Source organism: Pelophylax lessonae (genome assembly GCF_965119305.1).
Source record: "Pelophylax lessonae genome assembly, chromosome: 3".
NCBI lineage: Eukaryota > Metazoa > Chordata > Amphibia > Anura > Ranidae > Pelophylax > Pelophylax lessonae.
In genome coordinates this window covers 139,958,795-139,986,756 of record NC_138770.1, presented here as the reverse complement: position 1 = coordinate 139,986,756, position 27,962 = coordinate 139,958,795, and the positions used below count along the sequence as shown (strand labels likewise).

Here is a 27,962-nt window from a genome sequence, read left to right as displayed (position 1 = left end):
CCCCCCAAATCTGCACATATCCATTGGAAGGAAGACCCCCCCCCTCCCCTTCTTATCCGACAAGCACAAGTCCCCCCCCCACCCCCATTTCCCTGGGATTTGGCTGCTCTCATGAACATACAAAGATCGAACCCCATTACGATCACAAGATATGGGAGATCGCGGAATAAAACCCAGGATTTTGAAGAATTATCGTCCGTGAGGTGTACGGAGCCCAGCCAGAGCTTCAGCCCCAACCTCGGTTCCCCGAGCCCCCCAGAGACTCCCAACCCGTCGCATTGCGTTTCCTGCATTGGGAAATACTTATTATTGGAGCCTCTGGAGGGAGACCACGTTTTCCGATCCGTGCATCTGCACAGTGGAGAGGAACTGCTCTGCAAGGTATGTATATGGAGGGAGAGAGCGCCCGGCGTTCTAACCCCCCCATCAATCATTTCTTTTGTCCTGAGATAGCCTGCAGGGCTTATGGTGGCCACACAGGCTTCCATTTCTATTATCCCACTGGATCCGCAAACAGAACTTCCCTCCTCGTCTATTTACATCAGGTTCCATCCAACCTAATCGATTGGCCAGGGTGCTAAATTATCTGCTGTTTTTGCATCAATTGGCAGCACTGAGATACAAAGGGGGGAGATTTACTATAACTGGTACACACAATCTGCATAGTAACCAATCAGCTTCAAGGTTTTATTGTCAAAGCTTAACTGAACAAGCTGAAGTTAGAAGCTGATTGGCTAGCTGCACCAGATTCTGTGTGCTCCAGATTTAGTAACCCCCCCCCCCCCCACAAAGTATTTCAGTTGATCAGACTATGAGATTGTGTAGTGAAAACAAATGTGATTTGATAACTTATGATCAAAAACCACTTCCCCAGGTATTGCTAGAATGGGAAAATCAATCGAAATGTGTGTGGCCACTATTAAACAGGAACTTCACCCCAACTGACCTTTTTTGGTCCTTAGAATGTAAATATAAATTGGATACTTACTAGTCCAGGGAGTTGTCCTTCTAGCCCAGAATTGTTCATAATTTTTCTAGCCCCGCGCCAGTGCTTTGCACCTGCGCGGAAGCATGGGAGCCGGCAGGTCTGCGCATGCGCAGAATTGCGTGATCAAACCTGCTCATGCTCAGATATTCTTCTCAAAGACCTGGTTTCTATGCAATTCCAAACATGCGCAGATGCAGCGGTTCCTTTAGACCTCACGGTACATTTGCGCATGCATAAGTTTGCACTGCACGCATCATCCATGCGTGGGTGGGAATGCAGAAAAACTGACCAAGAAGTAATATAAAAAAAAACAAAAAATCCCCCCCCCCCCCCCTTAGTTGTATAAGGCCACATCCGCAGTGATGCGCAATGTCAGGTGCTTAGTATTGAATGCGCATTGCTACACTACATGCGTAGGGCAGTTCATTCATTTCAGTGGACTGCTCTAAGAATCGAATGCTTTTTGCGTTTTCACGGTTGAGCTTTGCGTGTTTTTAAACACCTCTGTTCATCATGTTCAGGCTGCCAATGAATGGCATCCAAGTGCGACAAGCGTTTTTTGTGCGTTCCATGAACATATGCCAAATTGTGCAACTTTGCGTGTGTTCATAAAACGCGATCGTGTGAACGCAGCCTTAAGAGGCAGGGGGAGGAGTCATATTTATGAGTGAAGTTCCACTTTAAGAGGTCATTGACATCTGTATTTATGAATGCCATTAAAGAGATGTAGGCATTACCCGGGGGAGGGGCAGGAGAGCAGTCAATGACCTGAGCAGAAAGCTTCGCTCCACATTTCATGGAATGATTTTGGGAAACCCCTTTTTTGCAGGTGTTCCCATAACTTCTATTTTTTTTCAGTTAGGCGAAAAAAAAAAAAAAAAAACTCTTTGATGTGTGTTCTTGCTCCTAGTTGCGTTGAATACAAAGCCCCTTTTAGCTCAGTACCTGGTGGCACCCTGACGGTCCTTGTAGATAAAACAAGCTATTGTACAAAGCCCGTCATCAATGGCTTCACTCTGCTTTTCATGTCCCGGCCTCCATTATTGCTGTGTCTGCAATATTCCGAGCCTTCCGTGAGCAAACTGCCTTGTTACCGGCTATTGCCGCTGTCCATATTGAGTTCCCCATTCATTGTGCGTTACATTTGCACTGCTCCACAATGGAGTACCTTGTGGAAATGCAAGATCTAAACCGGTGTCCTCATTCATTCATAAACAATGGGACGCGAATGATGTAATTGCAAAGTGTAGACAGCTCCATAATTCCCCATGGAGACTAATACAGCAATCCATTCTGCACGCTCTAAATGGAATGTTTTAGGTAATGCAGCTTTGTGTATTTAGGGGGGAAGACTAATGGGGATGCTGGTAGGGGAGTGAGTCATGTTTTGCGGTGTTTATGAATGTCTTTCATTCTTTCACGTTTTTTCTGAATTGAGAAGTTTTTTAGCTTGAAATACAGACCCTTCAATTGCATAAGCTGTCCTCTGAGGCCATGTGGCTCAGTCTTAAGCAAACCGCAGATTTCTGCTGACATATCCAAATTAAATTGCATGTGACAAAGCTGTAGTTTCTTATGTGCTTTGTGCAATAATAGCAGAGGTTACACTATGTGTGTGTGCGCCTTGCAATAAATGGACGCGGGGCACGAATAAAATACGTTGCATAAACCTGAACCAAATTTTTCTATTTTTTCCTTAATAAAATTTTACATTTTTATTTGATGTATTTAAGTTTTTTTTGTTTTGTTTTGTGTTTTTTTTTTTTTTTTTTTTATATAAAAATTCCTTTTTTTTTTTTTTTTTTTTTGTAATCTTTATTTCTGGTTTTCCAATACAGGTATATCAATAATATAAATTTACAAAAATAGACTCATTTGTGCTATAAGAGTTAGAGCGTGGGGGGAATTATTATTTATTCATTTTTTAATTTCATTTTATTTTGATCTATGTAATGTGTTTTATATTTGGGCTCTAACCGCACACATATTCGCTGCCATTTAACAAATTTGTCCTGTTGGTGACAATGTGGACTACTTAAATAGTACATTATGTCCAGTTCTAAATGCTCAAAGCAGCATGCATGCATTCAAACCTGTTTTGATGGCGTTGGCGCTTGGGAACACACAAAAATGCGCTGGTTATGTGGTTCATATCGAAAATAGGACGCAGTTCACATAATAGCCGGCTGCAGTCACTGTGCAGCAAGTACAATGCATAACAACTAGGCAGATGTATGTACCGGCTTTTTTTTTTTTTTTTTTTTTTTTGCAATGCTGGAATCCAAAGTACAGTGATACAGATCAGTTCATTAAAAAAAAAATGCATATCAATGTGGTCATGCTGCTGAAAAAGTGGCAATAGTTTGCAAAGGGTTACAGCACTTTAAATTTGCTCTGATGGTATGTCTATACTTGCACACGTGAGCCCCCCCCCCCCCCCCCCCCCCCCCCTGTGCTGACTTCTCTCAATCCTTTGTTCTGATGTCCCCTCTCCCTTTTTTTTTTTTTTTTTCCTTCCTTTTTAATTTTTCCTTCTCTCTCTCTCTTAGGTTTTTGACATACGCTGCTATCAGGAGTCGCTAGCTCCCTGTTTTTGTCTACCTATACACAGCAACATTAACCAAATAAGTGAAATCCTCCTCGGAGAGGCTAAAGCGTACGTGTTCTTTGAGAGAAGCCATGGAGACATGCATTCTTTTGTTCGTACCTGTAAAAAGCTCAAAGAGGAAGAAGCAGCCAGACTGTTCTATCAGATCGTGTCAGCGGTGGCGCACTGTCACGATGGCGGCGTGGTACTGAGAGACTTGAAACTTAGGAAATTTGTCTTCAATGATGAAGAAAGGTAAGGTTGATACTTATATTTACTCAGTTTATTTTTCATAAATGATATAAATTTTAAAATTCTAGAAAAAAAAATTTGTTCCACTTGAAGTTTGATTTTTTTTTTTTTTGCTACCCCCCCCCCCCCCCCTTTTAGAATTACCTTCAACTATGTAGTGCAAGACCAAGGATACAGAAAAAGTAGGGGTTTGTAAGGCCAATTGGGAGAAGGAAGACCAGGATCCAAACAACTAAAAATAAATCAGTTTATTGATACATATAAAAAATGTGTATAGATGAGGGATAAAGGAAGGAAGTGCCCCATATATTCACCAATAGATTAAAAAACGCAGCACAGAAATATATTCCCTATAGTGGGAGAAATACATGCTTCAAGCTGATGTTGACGCAAGGAGTCTCTGATGACATTCGGTTTGAGGGTCCCAATGAGCCTGACTGCATACAAATTAAAAGGGTTTAGGTTTGACCTCATATGGTTTGGGTAAATCTAATGCCCCATACACACATGCAGATTATCTGCAGACTTTTGTCTGCAGACTTACCAAAACCATATAATATGAGGTCAAACCTAAACACTTTCAATTTGTATGCAATCCGGCAGGCCCTTGCACTACATAGAAAAGGTAAGTCTGCAGACAAAAGTCTGCAGATAATCTGCACGTGTGTATGGGGCATTAAGGAAAATTTTGTATGTGTGGCCAGCCTAAGACACTAATGGGGCTATTCCTTGACCAGTCAGGTTCTTGCAGCAGATTTAGGCTGGCCATACATTATTTAATTACGTTGGAAGAATTTTCATTTAGATTTACCAAAACCATATAATATGAGGTCAAACCTAAACCCTTTTAATTTGTATGCAGTCAGGCAGGCCCTTGCACTACATAGTTGAAGATAAAATCTAAAGGAAATTGAACAAGAAAATTGTATAATGTATGGCCAACTTTTAAACTTATTTAATATATGGATAAAACATTCATTTGCAACCTGTTTTACCTTGGAGAAACCTTTTGAGATTTTCGAGTCTCGGAGAACCCCCTGCTCAAATTGATTTTATTCCTACAGCTACTGGTACATTACCATGATCAATAAGTTGAAGCAAGGTTTAATATTGTGGCATATCTAGCATATTTGACATCCAGGTCAGATCCGTTTTTAACATCCTGTTGGTTACAACAAGGTTATTTTCAGTAATAACCCCTTACATTAGTGGTTTGTTGAAAATGTTCATTGGGGCGTCAATGTAGGTGGGACATTAGTGGTCAGTGTAAAAGAAACCCCGTACATTGGTGGTTAGTTGACAATTTTCCATTTTTTTGTCAGGTAATGTAGGTGGGATATCGGAGGTTGGCAAAAAAAGACACCCCCCTTACATTGGTTGAATATTTTCCATTTTGATTGGCGATCAATGTAGGTGAGGCACCAGTGGTCAGCCTTAAAGGAGACCCCTTACATTGGTGGTTAGTTGAATATTTTCCATTTTGATTGGCGATCAATGTAGGTGAGGCACCAGTGGTCAGCCTTAAAGGAGACTCCTTACATTGGTGGTTGGTTGAATATTTTACATTTTGATTGGCGATCAATGTAGGTGAGACACCAGTGGTCAGCCTTAAAGGAGACCCCTTACATTGGTGGTTGGTTGAATATTTTACATTTTGATTGGCGATGAATGTAGGTGAGACACCAGTGGTCAGCCTTAAGGGGAGACTCCTTACATTGGTGGTTAGTTGACAATTTTCAATTTGCAATTCGAGGTTGGTTGAAACTTGCCCCCTTGCTTTGGTCATAGGTGGGATATTTATCTGCTCTTTGCTCAAGGAATCCTTTGCGACTTAAGGCCAAACCATAGAGCCCTGTTTTTTAAGAATGGCTGCTCTAAAAGCTTTATTGAAACTATTTTGGAAAAGGCAGAAGTTAGAATATTGATTCTTTCACAATGCAGGTGTTAAGAAAATGGATGTGATTTGCAATTTGTCCTTGGAGCACATGATGTGTACAGGGTGATGGCAGGAATTCTTCAGAGCAAATTTTAAAGTGAAGTAGACAATGGCATCCAGTCAGCCATTGCAGTCAGCATGTTTGAAGCCTAATCTAGTTGTAACAAGGCATTCAGGCTTATTCATGAGGTGTGAATTACAGCAAAGTTATGCTGTGTAAACCTGCAGGAGTTGACTTTGTAGTAGGAGACAATCCAAACCCCAAGAGATTTGATCATCCAACAGAGACGGCCATGGTTGGGGGGGGGGGGGGGAGAATGGGAAGTCCAGGTGGATGTCTGCTACACTACTTCCCCCCCCCCCCCCCTTTTTTTTTTTTTTTTCTGTAATGGAAACTAATAGAACTAATATAAAGCTTGTACAATAGGAGTAGATGTGAGAACCATGGGTACGCCAATGTGGCTGTAGGATCATGGCGTGTTATGTTACGATTAACCATGGAAAGTTATATACTTCAACGAATGTGTAAGTTCCTATACTGTCTTCGTCTTCCCTCCCTTCCCTTTTTTTTTTTTTTTTTTTCCCCGCATGAGTAGTGTATGTTAAGAAATTCAGGCATTGGAGGGAGGATGTAGATGCCATCTCGGATGTGTAGAATGTATGGAATGCAGTGTGCTAAACTCAAAGCCAAATGCAGGTTCTTGAATAGCTGAAATGAATGTGGTCACGTAGGATACAGGATAAGGCTGCAAGGTAATCTAATTATACACGCATCCTCTGTGACAAGAATGATACTTTCATGTGAGCAACTGAGCATACCACATCAAGATGTTTCATTTTTATGGTGTCTAACAACAAACCCCCCCCCCTCCCCCTCCCCCCAGGTAATGGAGAATGGGTCTGGGTCCCTATGTGGGCATTTAGGTGATGTTCTGTAGTGGTGGTTCATTCGTTTGCACATGACTAGGAGGTAGGGTGTAATGACCTTTCGGTATGGAAAACAAAAATTCAGGATGCACTTGGATGGCATCGAATGGACGTTTTAAAAAAATAAATAAAAAAATATATTGTGTGTGTAAAATATGAATTTGTCAGCCGTTATCGGCACTTTTTTTTTTTTTTTTTTTTTTTTTGAAGCGGTGTTAAAAATCCTGCTTCATGCATATTTGGCAAATTGCACCAAAAACACCTCCCTATTAAAAATGCAGCAAGAACACACAAAAAAAAAATGCACCTGTGTTTGATGGTGTGTTTTTTTTTTTTTTTTTTTTTTTTTTGAGCCACATGACCTATGAAAAACACCCCATAAGCACGGCAAAACCGTGGGCATTTTCGGCAGCCATTCTTGGCACTCCCCCCCCCCCCCCCCCCTCCCTTTTCGGCACAAGCTGAAAAACCTTTTCAGCAGCTGAAATTTCGGTGCATCACTAGTGTAATGTATTTGGAGCATCAGCAGGTTTATGAAATGCTAGGTGACATTTCATATGTGCTTACGGGTCTTGTCCCTTGTCTTTGCCAGGGAAAGCCGTAGATGTGTTCTGAAGAGATGCACAAATAAAGTTAAAGCATACAGTATGTAAACCTTAACAATGGTCGTCTCTTATTTGCTCCCTTTTTGGTCTGGTCAATATGATTAAAACGTGTTTTGTTATGCTCTATAAGTGTAGAAAATACCTTTTTGCAAGAAATCTTGTGAGTTGATAACTATATATACAAGGATGGGTTATGTAAATAAGGCGGGAGGAGGATGTATGTGTTCTTTTGTAATCCATTAAATATGAAGTAGGCAGGGCTGACACCCACGTGCTGTAAAATTCAAAGCCACAAATGCGCCATATTGTCAAGGAGGAGGGGGCACTTTATATCGCTGGCACACCAGGCTGTATGGCTCTGTTCTTGAAGCATGTTTAAATAGTGGTGCAGGGAAGGAATAGGTGTATGTAATGCAGAGATGTGATGACACTTCGTTGATATACTTGTAATGGGGGCAGCTCTGCATAGTGTTAGATCCAGCACTTTCATATGAGGTTAGGTTGGTTTTTCTGTATAGAAATGCTGTCTTTTACTTGTAGTCTAGAGATTAGGCTTCAGTAGAGAGCTCTTTACATGGAGGTTATCAGATCTTGGTGTAGTGGGGAATCCTCCTGGAACCTTTTTATATTTACAGCTGAGAGGTAAGGGGGATATGTTTGCCCATACAAATAATTGCTTGGGTTTACATTGGGATTCCAGTGCTAAATCAAGGTGTTGATGGAATGCTGGAAAGGAGAGACAAGGAACATAATGGCGCTTTTCCACTGCATGGAACCGAACGGTTCGGCTCGCTTTTGCGCTTTTCCACCGCATGGTACAGTGTTGGAACGGTATGGTGGCACTTTTCCACTGCATGGAACCGAGCGGTACGGCTCGCCTAAACAGTACCACCTCGGTTGTGGTTCCAAGAGGGCCGTACCGGTACCATATCCCACAATCCTTTGCATGCAGCCTTGACTGTTTGTCACTACTAGCCACTGATTGGTCAGAGAATCATTGTTATCCCACCCACTTACTATTAGTGGAAAAGCAAACCGTACCGAACCGTTCCAACACTGTACCATGCAGTGGAAAACCAAACCGAGCCGGTACTTGCAGTGGAAAAGTGCCATTATAGCGCCTCCTAAGGAACTGCTGCTTTACTTTTTTCAAAGTTGCAACTAAAGATGAGATCAGTTCATCCATACAGTAATTTTTTTTTTTTTTACCTGACCTTATTCATACTTGGACTCTGAACAGTAAGAAGGCTAAATTAACATTAATTTTCAGCTCAACTAAACCATAAATGGAGCCTGCACATGATCCAAGTATGACTGACCAAACTATGCAAAGAAGCAAGATTTCAAGTGATATTAAAGCTTCTTCTTGCTCCTTTCTTTTTTTTCTTTTTTTTTTTCTTTTTCGCTCTGCAACAGCTTTGGACAAAGCAGCCCACATCCCCTCTTCTCGGGCCTCCTGCCAGCTCTCCTGGCTCCTCCACCTTGACCAGTGCCCCCAATAGCAAGCTGATGATTGCATGCTCGCTCCTAAACCCTACTTTCTGCATCCATAGGACACACAGAGCAGAGGCCCCCCCCCCCACTCTCTCCTCATTGGCTTACTGGCTGTGATTGACAGCAGTGAGAGCCAATGGCTTCTGCTACGATCACAGCCAGTGAGAGAGACCCAGGACAGCTGAGGCTCCTGTGCACATCACTGGATCAGGAGGGGGCTCAGGTGAGTTTTAAGGAGGAGCAGCACATGGGTTAACTTTCCTGTATAAATTGCATGAAGTTAAAAAAAAAAAAAAACACAGCCTTTATAACCTCTTAAACCATTAAGGCCTGGTTCACACAGATCCGGTTGCGGTCTGCATTTCGGTGTTCCGTGCGTTTTTGTGATTACCAGTTCAGGTGCAATTTTGTCCTCCCAGGGCCCTTTTCAAGTTTGCACTGAAGTCCTCCCAGGCATGTGTGGACCGGCTCCATTGAAAGCTGGTCACACTTGCATGTTATGTGAATTTTGGATGCGGTGGAAGATGCATCCAGTTCCCATATATGTGAGCCCAGCCTAACACTCTCAAAAATGATTTACTGTTAAAGTAGACCAAAATACTGATATTCAAGAGAGTCCATCTCCCCATGTAAAGACCCTAAAAAAAAAAATGTGCTTACACCCTGGCTATCAGTGTCCCCACTTGGGCAAGGATGACATCATTTGGCCATCCAGTAGGGGCTTCTGAGAGCTGAAGATTCTAGATTTCACAAGGATATTCTATAGCCGGGATATGAAAACTGTGGCCCCCAGATGTTGCAGAACTACAAGTCCCATGATGCATAGCAAGACTGACAGCCATGATGCATAGCAAGACTGACAGCCACAAGCATGACACCCAGAGGCAGAAGCATGATGGGACTTGTAGTTTTGCAACAGCCGAAGGGCCACAGTTTGCATATCCCTGTCCTGTAGCAATGTGCAAAGTGAGGATGCTAAAAGCCGGGGCATGAAGAAAAAAAAAAAGTGTTACTTTAACTGTTTTTACATGGGAGTGATCTTTTGGGCTGTGTGTTTTTGTAATGCATCAGAAATTAAGCAGGAAGGGCTGACACCACAGGCTTAGCAATTCAGAGTTGTTGTCATGCTATGCACACTATAATACTTCCTGTCCTGTTTATGCACGCTGTAATACTTCCCTTAACGTGATCATTTAGATTTTCTAAAGGCTCCAATAACGGTGTCTATCAGTTTTTGGGTTGGGTACCTGCCTAAGATTGTGCTCATTGCTGTATCTCCAACATCTCTCAGTTGAGATATTCCTCAAGAAGAGACTGTGACCTTGTACAGTGTATGGCTTCCTGAGTTGGACTACAGTGAGTTATGGCAAATACGTACACTTTTGAGTTTAGGATATCTGCAGTGCTAAACTAGTTGTCTGGTTATCCATCTAAGAAATGGGTTTCCCATTTTGAGGCTTAGCCTTGAACTTTAATCCTAGCAGCTACAAGGCCCGTGGTTGGAGAAGCATGGATTGATGTGTGTCTGGCTTGCTTGGGAAGGTGGCAAACCTCTTAGCTTTGTTTTCTACGTTCACTTAAGTTTTGGTGGATGATAATGTGTCGAGCAATGTTTCCTGCTATACTCGCTCTGTGTAAAGCCTAGTGCTGGCAGATCTGAAAGTCCTATGGATTACTCCTGTTTAACAATGCCTTTCCTGTGTCATTTTATGGCAGTCAGCTGATTTACGTATGGTATTGCTAACCTTTCTGACCCCACTCAAATTGAATAGCCTACAAACAGGGCTCGAGGAAATTGTTAATCAGCTTTGGCAAAGAATACAATGTAATCTGGGTTACATAAAATATGATGACGTGGTTAGTGAGTAGGGCATTATGATTCCTTGCTTGTACTGTGTTCTGGATTCTTTGCTTGGTGTCTTAAAGGATCGGTCCTGCATGCAGACAACTTTACATGAAGATTTACAAATGAATTGTCCATGGCCTTATGTGGGTGGCCGGCAAGTTTTCATTACCCTGAGAAATTTATTTGCTTAAATGGGAAGACAAGATTATGCGCTTTCCTAAGACACCTCCTTTGGTCTAATGTGCTTCCTTCTAATCAGTCTCGGGAGTATGTGGGATGGATATTGTTATCCCTTTAAGGCAAAGTCAATCAAAAGGAAAAAGTGATCATAAGGCCCCACTGCATGAGTACATTTTAACAGCAGCCCTAAGTGAGGCCTTAAAGGTTACCTATTGCCCAAACTTGTGTTGCATTACAAAAATGTTTTTTTTTTTTTTATTGGATTTTACAGGGTACAGAGGAATGAGCACTGTAGAGATCATAGGAAAATACAATTACAATAATCAAACGGGAATATTCCAACTGGCCCATGTGTGCATAGGAAAAGTTTACAAGAATTCCTTACAAGCTAAGAATGGGCTGAAATATTTTAGAAATCCAGCAGCGATCTGTTTTTCAGGATGCATTAATGGGGAAGTGTGTTTAATAAGCATATATACCCTTTTTTTTTTTTTTTTTTTTTAAAAAGAAAGTGGGTACAAGGAAGGGGGGCCCAGGGTGACAAGTCCCGGCAAGGGGACAGAAGGTTAAGGAAAGGAAGGGGGAGATTGAGAGGGGCCACTTGGTGACTTGAGCAGTCCAAAGGAAGGGGAGTTGTTTGGGGTGGGGGGGGGGGGCGTGTTGTACGATACAATATATCATGCCATTCTAAGATGCCAAGAGCGGTCCAGGCCCATATTGTTGTCATAGCCAGGGGTTCCATACTTAGATTTGGTGTGGCTGTCCATGAGGATGGTTGTGAGCTTCTCATGCACTATGGTTCCCATAGGGTGCTGTTTAACCTCAGCAATGTTAAGCAACATCTAGGTCAGGGGTCTCCAAACTTTCTAAGCAAAGGGCCAGTTTACAGTCCTTTAGACTTTAGGGAGAACGGACTGTGGCCAATGGAAATAGAAGGCGTCCCAGCATCTGGGAGTAAGCAATTCCTACAGGCTTGGTGGTCAGTAGGCATAAAATAAAAATAATTACAAGGCACATGGGGTTTGTAGGAGGAACAATGCCCCATCATCGGTATTGGTGGAAGGAATAGTACCCATTCATTGGTGTCAGTGGAAGAAATAGTGCCCCATTGTTTTCAGTGGAAGAAACGGCTGCCCATTGTTTGGTGTTAGTGGGGAATGGTGCCCCAACTTTGACGGTGGGAGGAATAGTTACATTATATATATATATATATATATATATATATATATATATATATATATATATATATATGGGATTAACAGTGACCTAAGGGCCGGATAAAGGCAAGCAAAGGACCACATCTGATCCACGGGTATCAGTTTGGAGACAACTCCTCTAGAAGCACATGTTCTTGGGAAATCTCCCCAGACCGCAAAAAAAAAGAACCTGAATGGTGGGGTTTTCTGTCGCATATTGCCCTTGTGAACCTTGGTGCCTGGAACAAAAAACTTCTAATGGATCTTCTGCTTACATTTTGATGTGCCTTATTTCACAGTAGCCCATGTACTCTATTTCTTGTTCTGATATCACAAGGAGAAATCTCCTCAATGGAGTCACAGAAAACCATAAATAAATTGATATAAGTTCGAGTCCCTCCCAACTCTATCCAAAACTAAGAAAAAAAATCATGTTGGCTGGATTTTAACTGATGCATGTAGTGTATACCATTGCGTCTCCATGATTGACATGTAGTGCATAAGTATCAATTTGAAAGGCCATAGTCTAGGAATGCTTCTTAGAATTCTTTGGGAGAACCCAAGCCTAGTGCAAGTATGTTCTTTCCCACTGTGTCCCCCAACTAAGGTCCGCTCCTAGAAAAGGAATTTCACCAAAAGTCTACTCGCGGGAGCATGTGCATATAAATAGGAAAGGTTGCAGAAGATCAGCACAGATATGTACAAATAGTATCAAATTTATCAGTCCAAAGGGACTTGCAATCGAATGCACTTACCAGTCATACAATCATTACAAGGGTCAGTTTTCATAAAACCCAGTTTAGCTTATTTTTGGGGTATTTTGCTAGAGTAAACCATTGCAAACACGAGGATGACCTAAAAACACCAGGAACTCTTCCAAGCACCGTGTGGAAGGTATGTTAACAATTCATCCTTTATGCTTTCCTGGTGCAAGTCGTGAGAGTCCGTCCGGTTATATAAGCTGGTTGAAGTACATTTTGCTGACCCTACATTTACACATATTGAGACAGCAGTCCAAACTGCAATGTGTCATGTACGAATAAACAAGCATTGTGCTGGGGAAAGGCCATTGGCAGGGAAAGGAGGATATGATTGAACCTGTCACATCAGCACATTCCTATATGAGCAATGTTTAAATTTGACCATTGCTCAGCATTCTGCGTTGTATGCTTTGCTCAACATAGCAGGCATTCTCCACACTCCCCTTCTGGCCTTTCATTTAGGATCGTGCACAAGTCTCAACTGTTTTGTGTTGAGAACAGAAATGTAAATTGCTACTGTTGTCTGTTATGTCTAGCTTGGTTTGTGTGGTGGTTGTGCTTTAGGCTGGCGGGTATGTGTTTTTAAAAGTTAGATTTGTTATAAAATGTCCGTAGTAGTTGTAGAAGCGCAGAACTGATGCAGAGGAGCAATAGTACATGGTTTTAGGATGTTAACTGATGGCCTAAAAAAAAAAAATTGCCTACCCACAGGCTGCCTTTCTAAAGCAGGTCCTGCTGCATCTTGAGTTACGCACTGTTTCCTTTTCCGGTTCAGGACACCCATAAATCAAGGCACCCTCTTAAGCCCCCACTCTGATGTTTACATGATCACTGCTAAAATCTTCTCCTACACTGGCTGTGCCCCTAAAGATGTGAAGGTTGTTGTATGCCTGGTACACACTATGGGGTTGACTTTCCAAAGGAAACTCCACTGTGCACTTAGAAGTGCAGTTGCTGTAGATCTGAGAGGGGAAGATCAAAATGAGGGGACGCTCTGCTCTGATCATCCAATCAGCGCAAGTAAAAATGCTGTGTGTGTTTTTTTTCTCTTCTTTTCCATTTAGGCCAGCGGGTTAAACGAGGGGGGGTGGCTGTCTGCTCTGGTCCGAGCCGATGTACTAACAATCTGGCGTTAGTACAGCGATCTCCCCCTGCTGAGATGGATATAGATAGAGGGAGATGGGTCTGTCTTTTCTGGAGCCTACAGAGCATTGCACCCATAGATCGCAGGTGCAATTTCATGGTCCAACAGAATCTTAGTATAGGTTACAATACTAGTTATTGGAAAGCGGGAGGATCAAAAAACTATGAGAGCGCTCACCAGCACCCTCGCAGGTAATTGGGGAAGCACACGCCATCTGCCCCGGTGGACAACGGTGGTTGTAGTTTATTTAATTCACAGATCACTGTGAATAAATTAAATTTCTTCCTCCTTCGTAGCCTCCTACTAATCCCTTTAAAGCGTAGTTCCGGGCACAAAATCGATTTTTTTTTTTTTTTTTTTTTTTGTGCCCGTCCGCTAGTTCTCCATCACCTGAAAAGGAATTGGATAGTTAGGTTCTTTTTTTTTTTTTTTTTTTTTTTCTCACCTTGTAATTGAAGATCGAAAATACTCACCTCAGGGTACTTCCTCCCTCAGCGCCGCGTCTCGCAATGATTCCTGGGAGCTGAACGTCATCGCTCCCAGGAATCAATGCGACAGCACTGGCCCCGCTCGTGGGCGATGCCGCATTCCCCTTCATGCCCAGAAGCTGTGGAGGAATGCGGCGCCGCACCGGAAGTGACGAGAGGGGCCGGTGCAGGCGCATTCTGGGAGAAGAGGACGCGGAAGAAGACGCAGAAGAGGACCGCGCCGGCTTCAGCTGCCCATAAGAGAGATGGCAACGCTGTGGAAGAAATTTTATAAGTGAGTATTTCATCTTGCAGGTAAGTGCGAACCGGGACAGATCAGAGGCTAGCCATTGTGGAATGTGCTAGCCCTGACTGTCCCGGGGGTATGTTTATTGAAAAATGGTTTCTGTGCCCGGAACTCCGCTTTTAACAACACCAAGTTAGGTGCCAGCCCAGCTTGCATTCTGCACAATGGAAGACGAGGAAGATCTGGATGGCTACACTCCAACAATCCCACTTTTTTCGGTATAAACTTTAAAACCAAATGACAGATGGAACAAGTACAGTGGGGGACAAGCAGGGAGACACGTTTCACACTAAACTCAATTATTACCTATTTAGAACACTCAGGTTTTGATTGCGGTTTGTATGTTGGCTTGGTAGATTTCATTTCCTTTCCTGTCCCTGTGACAATTTTTAGACTATTAAAGGCATTCATGAGCGAGTTTGGGGGTAGAGGAACTTGACTGGCCTGCACAGTCCTGACCTCAACCCAACAGAACACCTTTGGGATGGACTGGAGTGCAGACTGTGAGTCAGGCTTTCTCTACATCAGTGCATGACCTCACAAATGTTCTGCTGGAAGAATGGTCAAACATTCCAATAGACACACTCCTAAACATTGTGGACAGCCTTCCCAGAAGAGTTGAAGTTGTTATAGCAGCAATATTGAACCCTACGGACTAAGACTGGGATGCCATTATCGTTTACGTGCGTGTAAAGGCAGGCATCTCAATACTTTTGATGATCAAGTGGCTATAACGGGCAACTGAAGTCCTACTGTATAAGATGAATGATAAATGTTATGGCACATGATATTATATTGACAAGTCCTGTTTTCAATATAAGTTGTTAGAAGGTAACTGTAGTGTATGGAGCAAGCTCATATGGAGTTTGGAAAGAACATATACAAAGTATACCTGAAATTGCATAAGTTGTAGCTACAGTATATATCTGAGCCCACAGGCTTAGGGTCTCTACAGTATGATGGTTCACATTGTTGGCCCAAAATAAAGAAACACTGGGGTTATTCCATCAATTAAACATGAAAATTACGGTTCAAACACAGCAACCCAATATATACATCCAACCTATCCTCTAGTTCTCCTGAACTTGCAAATTCCATACATTGTCCTTGTAGGACCTGCACAGGTGACCCTGGCACAGTAAGTGCTTCCCACATAGCCACTGTGCTGACATAAAAGACAGACATACCTTTATGACAGATTCCTTTTTATTAACTGTTTTTTCTATGTGTCAAGAGATATAGATGGATAATATTTTTTTATCTTTCTAATTTTGTCTTCTGTTATAAAACATTCCTCACTTGCCTTTGACTTGTTCAAAAGCTGCATCTGGCTAAGACATTACCAGGTCTTCTGAGATGAAGCTGAATGCAAAATGTTTTCCATTAGCACTGAGGGGAAACCACAGAAGTGCAGCAGTAATTCTTGGAGACTGAATCTACGTCTTCGTCTCCTTGGAAACACGCAGGGAAATCCGTTAAAAATAATTCTCCTCAGATTTCTCTCATCAAGATGCCTCCCTCGATTCCCTGTTTTTCTCACAGCGCTCTTTATTTACGTGAAAATACTGCCTAGGCGCTAGTGGGATACATTTTTCAATCTATTCATGCTCGCTAAAGCTGTGTTAATTAGTACCGAACCTGGATCACAAATACAATTAAGCTTGAAGTGTAGTCTGTGGAAATGGCAACATACAGAAGGCAAAAAAAAGGCGTTGATCTATAAAATAGTTTCCTAACCATTTATTTGATCTACTTGTTTTTGTTGCTCTACAGACGGGTAAAGAGTGTTGAATGCCATGATTGAATGCCCCTATCAAAGTCGCTTTTGTCTTGCTTGGGGTTCCCTGTCTGTTCCCATGGTGACAAAGATGCATTTCCTGTTTCTGAGGGCCATGGCTGCCTCTGATTCAGGCTTCTGTGGTTTCATTCACCACTAATGGGAAAGCATTCACAGGCTCAATTGCTTCCTCTTTTGACAAGCTCATGATTTCAGAAGAGAAACAAAATCTAATCAGGCTGTCCATGTATTGATCTTGGATATCCTTTTTAAAGTATGATCTTACATTAGGTTTTACTCCTTTATTTTTATAGAGATATATATATATATATTATCTCAAAAAGAAGTGTAGCGCTAATAATAATCATAAGAAGGTATTTTAAATTCACATCTATTCATGAACACGTGTGCAGTAACATAGAGATAAAAAAACAAAGAGTCCATAAGAGACGTGGGTCCCAGAATGGATAATTGATGGAAAGCTGTAATCCAAAGGCGGAATCCCAATAGGTGGTGAGGCAGGAGGAAAACGCCTGTGACAGGTAATAAGAGATGGCTGCTTACCAGAATAAATGGGCCTCCAACTTAATGGACAGGCCACAATAGGCTTGGTAGAAAACTCAGCTTAAACTCTTGCCTCCACAAACACAGGGATATAGGCATAGATCCATATACCCGCAATCGACTTAGGCTCCAAAGTGTAGACAGATGAAATGATATATTCAAGTAAGGCTCCTGCAAGACCTTTTCTTTGGAAAGGGCAGGGAAGGTTCAACGCCTGTCATTATTTTTTTCTTTTTTGCTGTCTTTTGTTACATTGGGGAGATTTCCCTTCACTTCCTGCTGCAGCTTCCTCCTTTACTCCTTTATAACCAGGCTATTTATGACATCCTAATCGCCAAGTTGTTTCAGCGATTTTGTTTTATTGTTTAGGATAGGGGTCTCCAAACTTTCCAAACAAAGGGCCAGTTTACTGTCCTACAGGCTTTAGGGGGGCTAGACTGTGTGCATTTGGAGTAGAAAAGGTCCCAGCATCAGTGGAAATGCCCCATCTTTGGTGTCAGTGTGAGGAATAGTGTCCCATTATTGGTGTGAATGGGGGTATTATGCCCCACGGTTGGATGAAAACAGTTCCCCAAGGGCTGGTTAAAAGCCACCAATGGGCCACATCTGGCCCCCGGTCCACAATTTGGAGATCACGGTTGTATGACCCCCTCTGCTGCCTTTTCACTAAAAGCAGGTACCTCCCCAGATGCTTACATGCCAGGTTTGCTCCACTGTACTGCACTGGAGTACCCCAAAAACTTGGGTTGTCCTGTAATGTGCAATACGCTTCAAAAGTCAGTAGTTAACCTATCTTTTCTGCCTTATTGGCTAATGAGGCCAGTATGGAGGAGGGAGAAGCCCAGAGTCAGAAACCACAAATTCTAATTGTATTACAGAGCTACCTGGGTTTTTGGTTGTCTGCCGTACAGAGGAGCAAACCTGTCATGCAGACCTTTTTGATTACATGATTTAGAACATTCAAGTTTGGCTCCTGGTCATAAGTGAGCTGGAGCTACAGCCAGGACTAATATCCACCAACCATGTAAAGTGTCGCTAATGGCTCTCAAAGGGAGAACATTTTATAAACTTCTCCCCAGCACAGGGCATCCTGCCGGGGAACATTTAATCCAGAGTACTGGTGGTAATAAGCACACTTAAAAATTGGAACATGCATGTAAATACTTTTGATTTATTAAAAAAAAGAAAGTTATTTGGGAAGGGAGGGGGGGGGGGGTAGCCAGTTATTACTACTGGAGCATCTGTGTAGGTTACCCTGCTGATGGTCAATATTGGTATTGATGGTACAATTACATTTAAAAATATTTCTAAATGCCCTTTTTGGTGGAGGATATGTTCCTTCTGAACTTTGTTTAAAACCGAGTATTTATATGAGCCATTAACCCTTCTTCTTTTTTTTTTTTTTTTTAAACCTAGGACTAAAGTCAAGTTGGAAAGCCTGGAAGATGCTTATGTTCTGTCAGGATCGGACGATTCTCTATCAGACAAACATGGCTGCCCAGCCTACGTTAGTCCAGAAATCCTGAACACCAATGGCAGCTATTCTGGCAAGGCGGCTGATGTATGGAGTCTAGGCGTAATGCTCTACACAATGTTGGTTGGACGATACCCATTTCATGACATTGAACCTAGCTCTCTGTTCAGTAAAATCCGTCGTGGCCAGTTTAACATTCCAGAGACATTGTCACCCAAGGCAAAATGCCTCATACGTAGCATTCTCCGACGGGATCCGTCAGAACGGCTTACATCTCAAGAAATTCTGGACCATCCCTGGTTTTCCACAGATTTCAATGCATTGAATTCAGGATATGGTGCTAAGGAGGTTTCAGATCAACTGGTGCCTGATGTCAATATGGATGAGGAAACGGACCCCTTTTTTAATTGAGCACAAGACTTTCCTTTTTCTTTTGGTACTTGAGCTGAACGTGGCCACATGAAGGAGTCCTTCCGGACTAAAGTATTTGAAATCCGTATTGTTTTGGTCACTTTGAAATATGCTGCTCTGGACTCCTTGGTTTTAAGAAGACGGTTCTGCAAGAAACTATTCTACAGATGTAGCATTGAGGCTGCTATACAGTTAATCTAGGTTTATTTTTCTTCTTTTTCGTTTTGGAAATCAGCATGGATCAGTTGTAGCTTCACCCTCTATGGAGCCAAGGAGACTGCACAAGCCAATTCCAGTGCAGCTTTGTCACTCCTGTTAATACAGTTTTCTAAATGTTTTGCCATGCACATCCTGGCATCGCACTGTTAGTTGTTTTTGTGCCATTGTTCAGGGAAGGTACAATTGGCTATTACTTTTTTTTTTTTTTTATACCTGTGCCAAAGTGGTACAGCGAGCTATAGAAAAGTTAAAACTTAGTTTGGGTGCACTGACATTAAAAGTAGGTGCTAAAATTTTAGAATTACTTTTTTTTTTTTTTTTTTCAGTTTTCCCAAATTGAAACACTTGTTTTGTCCAATTGCAAACTACTTAATATATTCTTGTCAGGAAATGACTTTGTTCCCTTGTAGGGAAACCATACATTTACCAAGCTGATACTGTTGTGTTTTTGTTTTTTTTTTTTTTTTTTCCATAACTGGTTTGCTATAGGAAGCTGTTATTTTAAACTTCCACATGCATTATTTTTGCAGTGCTAACACGTGAAGAATTTTTACCTTTTGGAAAGCTAAAACAGGGTTTTGATCAACTGGTTTCCATATTGGCCATCTTGCACTTATAGCCAGGATCATATTAGTAAAAGCTATATAGCCATTCTAAAGGGTGTTCTCACAGTAAACTTTAGTTTTTATGGTTTAAATCTTTTGTCTCCATTGCATCCTCCTTTTGTACCCTTGTTTTAGCTGTATTTTTTTTTTTTTTTTTTTACATTTTCTCACCCCCATTTCCTTTGTTTTCATTCCTTCTTTGAAGAAAAATGCCCTCCCTTTTTTTTTTTTTTTTTTTTTTTTTTTTTTCTACATTTCATGGGAAATAGTTTTATAAGCTCATAACTACCCTTTAGCCCCTGCGTGGACATGCATTAAAGTGCACCTTTTTGTATTGTCAAATTATTTATTTTCATGAAAATGTCACAGTTGTGATGTATTAAGCCAGTACTTCAATTAAATTACGGGTTGACTTACAATGACATATTACATGCTGCGCTTAACACTTCCTCTTTCCTGTTGTGCTTTTTTTTTTTTTTTTTTTTTTTTTTTTCTTCCCTAATTTTTTTTTATTTTAATAGCTTGTAATAACTCTGGCATTTCTTCCCACCCTCACCAACTCTCTTGCTATATAATGAAATATAAGCATAAATATTTGTGTTTTATCCCGTACCTCAGTTGTTCTGATTAAACTGCTTGTATCTGTTTTGTGAAATGGTTCAAGTTTTTTGGGTAGGTACATGTAGACTCTGTAAGTATGTAATTGTTACTTGAATTTGTGCTTAACTGTAGTATGTGGCATGTACGTACAGCTACTTGGCATTTGAATTCTGGGACACTGTTTGCCTGCCCTGTGGGAAGACTTATTTTTTATATATATATTTTCATTTTTATTTTATTTCCCCCCCCCCCTCCTTTTATTTTTTAAGGATTTTTTTTTTTTTTTTCCCCAGCTATAAAAATACAAAACAAAACTGTGGCTGACCCTGGTTTTATTTTAGTACAGATGGAGTGGAATAAACACTCAAGATGGTGCTGTATCAGAAGGACTTTAATTCTCCCCCCCCCCCCTTTCTGATCCCATACGCCCATATTTTCCCTATGAGTCCCCTGCCTTTTTTAATACCTTATACGAAGAACGACTGGTGATAAAATGCATGGTGGGGGTATTATTGCCTCTGGTGCTTTGAATGTTATGTATTTGGTTTATTGTTTTTTGTCCTAATCTCTTCAATAAATTGTGCATATTTAACTAAAAAGCTTGTTTGGTCTTTTTGACTTAAGCTTTACCCCTGAAAAGCATTGTTTTTAGGTGAATTTCCATGACGGTACGTAACCCAAGTGATTGTACTTGCCTACATGTTATAACCTCTTGGTACACGCTTGGTTTAGGGCAGGGGTGTCAAACTCCATTTCATCAAAGGGCCGCATAAGCACTATGATTGCCCTTAAAGGGCCAGTTGGATCTGGGGTGAGCTACATACACAGTGAACAGTTCAGGAGTGCATTATGTAAAGAGTGCAAGGGTTTAGGGGTGCACTATGCACAGCGTGCAACCCGATTCCCCCAAAGCTTTTTCACATTTCTCTCTGCTGCCTGGCCTGGCTCTAGTACTTACCTGTGTAGGCGGCTCTGCCTCACCTTGCAAAGAGGTTGCTCTTTCACTCAGATTCTCAAGATCTGTCCCTGCCATGAGTGTGTGCAGGGATCTGCTACTTCCGGGAGCCATTGTGCTTAAAAAGTGACAGCAGGGAGAGGAGGGCCAGAGCTGGAGGTGGTGGAATGGATTTCTACCATGTTCTGGCTGCAAAATAGGCTGCGAGGGCCACTTGACAAGGCCTGGAGGGCCAGATTCAGCCTGCGGCCTTGTGTTTGACGTGTGGTTTAGGGGATTCTTTTTCAATGTCTGTCTTCTGTCAATAGCAGGGATTATTTATATATTATTTATTTTGTGTGGTTTTTTTTTTTTTTTACATCTCCATTAAAGAGAATGAATAGCACGTTTTACAGGATGTATCCTTTTTTCCAAATGACAAAGCTCAGATTTATCTTGCATTTAATAGAGATCAGCCATAAATTTACAACCTCTGACAGGTTACATGAATAAAATTGATTACCTTGTTACAATGGCACCTAAAAGTTGGTGGGATATATTGGGCAGAAAGTGAACCATGTTGTCCCTGAATTTGTGTTGAAAGCAGAAAAAATGGACATCATAGTTGTGTATGGGGCTTCAAAGCTGAAGACTGGTCAGAGAGCCCATGCTGACCCATGTCTACAGCCAGATAAGTCTACGATGGGAACGTGAGCATCAGAACTGAACCATAGGGCAATGGAAGAAGGTAGTCTGGTCTAATGTATCATGTTTTCTTTTACATCATGTGGATGGCCAGGTGCGTGTCACTTACCTGGTTAAGAGATGGCACCAGGATGAAGTTTTGGGACGAAGGCAAGCCGGAGGAAGCAGTGTGATGGTTTGGGCTATGTTCTGCTGGGAAATCTTGGGTCCTGCCATTCATGTAGATGTTGCTTGACACATACTACCTACCTGCTGCATAAAATGGTTCAAGATTGGTATGAAGAACTCTAGATCCTAATTCAATTTAGCATCTGTGGGATGTGCTGGAAAAACAAGTCCGATCCATTATAGTCCCACTTTGCAACTTACAGGACTTAAAGGATGTGTTACTGATTGCTTGGTACAAGATAGCACCGCATACATTCAGAGGTCTAGTGGTGTCCATACCTTGATGGGTCAGGGCTGTTTTGGCAGGAAAAGGAGGACATACACAGGGTGGGTGGCTATAAAGGTATGGCTGATTATTGTACATAAGTTGCAATGAGATGAGAATTTTTTATTTTTTTGTCCATTTTTTAGTATTTTGTGTTTTTGTTTGGGTTTGTTACAGCTTGGCCATTACTGCCTCAAGTGATTGGGTTCACCACATCTTAAATCCCAAGTGGGTGGTCATAAGTTATGAGTGATTGGTGTACTGTATCTCCATCTTTGAAAATTTTAAGTTCTGAAAAGGTAACTCTTTCTGTAATTATGGCTTTGAAGGTAGAAGTTAGGATACTTACAAGGTAACTGAGAGAGAGTTTGTATTAATGGGCAGGCAGTTGCATATTATGCAGGATTCTTTAGAATATAAAGTAGTTGTTTGCTTGCCTATAGTACAGCAGGCACTTTGCAAACAGTCCTACATCTGCCAATGAGTTTTTAAGTAGTGCAAAGAACCAATGGACATTCAACACGGCTCTCTGGTTACAAAAAGAGCACGCAAAATGTGAAAGGATATACCTGTATGTGGAAATTGTATCTCTAGGCCCATTACATTCATAACAGGTAAGGTTTGCTGGAGTACATTTTTTTTTTTTTTTTTTTATTTAAATAAAAAGCTGCAACACTCTGTTCTATTAATCAACATTCAAAATCTGACAACTGCCTGTTGATCCTGCCGGTGAAGTCTGCCTAATGCAGGCTTCCTGTGATGGTGTTGCAATGATGCTGCACTGCTCCTGAATGCAGTTGCCATGCTCATGTGGACCGAGTCCCCTTGCACTACAGTGGAATGAAAAGATGTTACAGGGGTGTGGTTATCAGCATTGTCACTGCTTATTCACAAGCTTGTTAACATGTCAATCAGCACCAGGCCTCACCCAGTCTTGCCTTTGTTACTGAGACACTCCCACTGTGAGCTGCAGTGTCTTGGAGGGGGAACATGTGAGACCCAAATGTAGGATTTATCTCAGTTTTGATTTTTTTCACTCTGAAGCTTCTGCAGCACAAAGTAACTTAATTTGGTACTTAAGACCAGTGTTTCTCAACCTTTTCAGTCAAAGCACCCTTTTAAATTATGTGTAGCCTTGATGCACCCTTTAAAATTTTGGACAGCCTCGATGCACCCTATTCTAATATGGTAAAAGTATTTTTACATAATGCAGCAACAGCCATACACGTAGGATACCCAAAATTAGCGATGATTTGTTCTTCCAAAGCAAATACGCTAGTACTGACAAGTATTCCAATGTTTCTATTCTCCCTCAATTTATCTTGATCACTCAGCTAATGTGACCCCAGTTCTGATGGGGTGGGGCGCGAATAAGGGCGTTGTGCATGTGACCAACATCTTCCTTATCAACTGATGATGTTCTTGGTGGTTAGGATGCCGGCGGCTAGAAGGTCCTAATAGTGTACAATGAAAACCTGTGGCTTCGTGTAACTAAAAGGCAGGCCTAATCCACATGCTGGCTAGTATATAATTGCTGGACAATTTGCCAAGGCACCCCTAAAGGCTGGTTTGTACTGTCAAATAGAAGCCCTGCCAGTAGTGTCCTGTGTAAATCGTTTTAGTTGAACCTTCATATGACAATGTTATCAGGCGGTATACAGTGGCTAAGTGGTTAGCACTTCCACCTAGCAGCAATAGGGTCATTAGTTCAAATCCCAACAATGGCACTACCTGCTTGGAGTTTGCATGTTCTCACTGTGCCTGTGTGGGTTTCCTCCTGGTTCCACCTAAACTCCAAACACAGGTTGGCAGGTTAATTTGCTCATGTCTAAATTGGCAGTAGTATGTGCATGTATGAACGAGTTAGGAACCTTAGATTGCAAGCTTCTTGAGGGAAGGTACAGATGTGATTGTACAATATATTTATTTAATATACAACAAGTTCATCTCATAAAATTAGAATACCGTCAAAAAGTTAATTATAGGAACTGGAAAAGTTTGCATTTCATTTGGAAATCAAGGTCCCAGAGTCTGGAGGAAGAGTGGAGAGGCACAGAATCCAAGTTGCATGAGGTCCAGTGTGAAGTTTCCACAGTCAGTGATGATTTGGGGAGCCATGTCATCTGCTGGTGTTGGTCCACTGTGTTTTATCAAGTCCAAAGTCAGCGCAGCCCTCTACCAGGAAATTCTAGAGAACTTCATCCTTACCTCTGCTAACCAGCGTTATGGAGATGCTGATTTAATTTGCCGGCATGGCTTGGCACCTGCCCACACTGCCAAAACTACCAATACCTAGTTTAAGGACAATGGTATCACTCTGCTTGATTGGCCAGTAAACTCACCTGACCTAAGCCCCATAGAGAATCTGTGGGGTATTGTCCAACACTGCAGATAAGCTTAAGGCTGCTATCAAAGCAACCTGGGCTTCCATAACACCTCTGCAGTGCCACAGGCTGATTTGTCTCCATGCCACGCTGCAGTAATTCATGCAAAAGAAGCCCCAACCAAGTATTGAGTGCATACTATACTGTACATGGACATACTTTTCAGTAAGCCAACATTTCTGTATTAAAATATATATATATATTTTTTTTTTTATTGGTCTTATGTAATCTAATTTTCTGAGCTACTGGATTTTGGGTTTTCACTAGCTGTAAGCTATAATTCTCAAAATTGAGAGAAATGCTTGCAATATATCACTGTGCATAACGCATCTATATAAAATGAGTTTTATTTTTTGAATTAAATTATTGAAATTAACTTTTTGATAGTCTAATTTTATGAGATGTACCTGAATGTGAAGCTCTGCGTAAAGTGATGACACTATATATGTACCTGTAATAAATATATATATATTAGCAATACAGCACCCCCCCCCCCCCCCCCCACACACACACCTTTTATAATTCCCAACTAAAGCTCAGTAGTGTCTTCATCTTGTTCATCTGTTGCCATGACTTATATTTAGTTACATATAGAAGGCATAAATGTGGCAGGCGTATACTGCACTATACATTACACAAAACATCCTAACCACTCTGCAGTGCTCAGAATTCGTAAGTGGGTTAGGGTTCTTGTAAGCTGGCATTTTTGTCAAACATGGCAAAAATGCATAGATCAGCTTTTGCTTAGTTTCAGAAATTCTTTCTTACTTTTTAATCTTGTGTAAAAAAAAAAACAAAAAAAAAACTGTCCTGTGACCACCAATGTTCCCTCTAATTTTTTACTGTGCTGAGCAAATAAAAAAATTTCTGAGCGCAAACCTTTAGATTGAGCAATTGGGGGGGGGGGAGGGGGACGTCAATGCAGAGTGACCAGCTTGCCCCAATAAACTGCAGAGTGCCACAGCAATGCCCCCAATAAACTGCAGAGTGCCACAGCAATGCCCCCAATAAACTGCAGAGTGCCACAGCAATGCCCCCAATACATTGCAGAGTGCCACAGCAATGCCCCCAATAAACTGCAGAGTGCCACAGCAATGCCCCCAATACATTGCAGAGTGCCACAGCAATGCCCCCAATACATTGCAGAGTGCCACAGCAATGCCCCCAATACATTGCAGAGTGCCACAGCAATGCCCCCAATAAACTGCAGAGTGCCACAGCATTGCCCCCAATAAACTGCAGAGTGCCACATCAATGCCCCCAATAAACTGCAGAGTGCCACATCAATGCCCCCAATAAACTGCAGAGTACCACAGCATTGCCCCCAATAAACTGCAGAGTGTCACAGCATTGCCCCCAATAAATTGCAGAGTGCCACAGCATTGCCCCCAATAAACTGCAGAGTGCCACAGCATTGCCCCCAATAAACTGCAGAGTGTCACAGCAATGCCCCCAATAAACTGCAGAGTGCCACAGCAATGCCCCCAATAAACTGCAGAGTGCCACAGCAATGCCCCCAATAAACTGCAGAGTGCCACAGCAATGCCCCCAATACATTGCAGAGTGCCACAGCAATGCCCCCAATACATTGCAGAGTGCCACAGCAATGCCCCCAATACATTGCAGAGTGCCACAGCAATGCCCCCAATACATTGCAGAGTGCCACAGCAATGCCCCCAATACATTGCAGAGTGCCACAGCAATGCCCCCAATAAACTGCAGAGTGCCACAGCATTGCCCCCAATAAACTGCAGAGTGCCACATCAATGCCCCCAATAAACTGCAGAGTGCCACATCAATGCCCCCAATAAACTGCAGAGTACCACAGCATTGCCCCCAATAAACTGCAGAGTGTCACAGCATTGCCCCCAATAAATTGCAGAGTGCCACAGCATTGCCCCCAATAAACTGCAGAGTGCCACAGCATTGCCCCCAATAAACTGCAGAGTGTCACAGCAATGCCCCCAATAAACTGCAGAGTGCCACAGCAATGCCCCCAATAAACTGCAGAGTGCCACAGCAATGCCCCCAATAAACTGCAGAGTGCCACAGCAATGCCCCCAATACATTGCAGAGTGCCACAGCAATGCCCCCAATACATTGCAGAGTGCCACAGCAATGCCCCCAATACATTGCAGAGTGCCACAGCAATGCCCCCAATAAACTGCAGAGTGCCACAGCATTGCCCCCAATAAACTGCAGAGTGCCACATCAATGCCCCCAATAAACTGCAGAGTGCCACATCAATGCCCCCAATAAACTGCAGAGTACCACAGCATTGCCCCCAATAAACTGCAGAGTGTCACAGCATTGCCCCCAATAAATTGCAGAGTGCCACAGCATTGCCCCCAATAAACTGCAGAGTGCCACAGCATTGCCCCCAATAAACTGCAGAGTGTCACAGCAATGCCCCCAATAAACTGCAGAGTGCCACAGCAATGCCCCCAATAAACTGCAGAGTGCCACAGCAATGCCCCCAATAAACTGCAGAGTGCCACAGCAATGCCCCCAATAAACTGCAGAGTGCCACAGCAATGCCCCCAATAAACTGCAGAGTGCCACAGCAATGCCCCCAATAAACTGCAGAGTGCCACAGCAATGCCCCCAATAAACTGCAGAGTGCCACAGCAATGCCCCCAATAAATTGCAGAGTGTCACAGCAATGCCCCCAATACATTGCAGAGTGCCACAGCAATGCCCCCAATACATTGCAGAGTGCCACAGCAATGCCCCCAATACATTGCAGAGTGCCACAGCAATGCCCCCAATACATTGCAGAGTGCCACAGCATTGCCCCCAATAAACTGCAGAGTGCCACAGCATTGCCCCCAATAAACTGCAGAGTGCCACAGCAATGCCCCCAATAAAATGCAGAGTGCCACAGCAATGCCCCCAATAAAATGCAGAGTGCCACAGCATTGCCCCCAATAAAATGCAGAGTGCCACAGCATTGCCCCCAATAAAATGCAGAGTGCCACAGCATTGCCCCCAATAAAATGCAGAGTGCCACAGCAATGCCCCCAATACATTGCAGAGTGCCACAGCAATGCCCCCAATACATTGCAGAGTGCCACAGCAATGCCCCCAATACATTGCAGAGTGCCACAGCAATGCCCCCAATACATTGCAGAGTGCCACAGCAATGCCCCCAATAAACTGCAGAGTG

General features: G+C 42.4%; 1 protein-coding gene across 1 annotated transcript; it reads left to right on the top strand.

The window, feature by feature from the left end:
• The first annotated feature begins 85 nt into the window (after window positions 1-85).
• Window positions 86-19,889, top strand: TRIB2 (tribbles pseudokinase 2). Its single transcript, XM_082252584.1, has 3 exons — window positions 86-381; window positions 3,538-3,830; window positions 18,448-19,889. Exons 1-3 carry the CDS (start codon window positions 112-114, stop codon window positions 18,914-18,916), a joined length of 1,032 nt encoding a protein of 343 aa, XP_082108710.1. The 5' UTR covers window positions 86-111; the 3' UTR covers window positions 18,917-19,889.
• Window positions 19,890-27,962: the final 8,073 nt, after the last annotated feature.

Bases quoted from the DNA above. Each gene is read 5' to 3' on its own strand.
- TRIB2 (XM_082252584.1), top strand. From the start codon at position 112: ATGAACATACAAAGATCGAACCCCATTACGATCACAAGATATGGGAGA. The intron at 382-3,537 runs GTATGTATATGG...TCTCTCTCTTAG, and splicing joins GAGAGGAACTGCTCTGCAAG to GTTTTTGACATACGCTGCTA. The intron at 3,831-18,447 runs GTAAGGTTGATA...TTTTAAACCTAG, and splicing joins GTCTTCAATGATGAAGAAAG to GACTAAAGTCAAGTTGGAAA.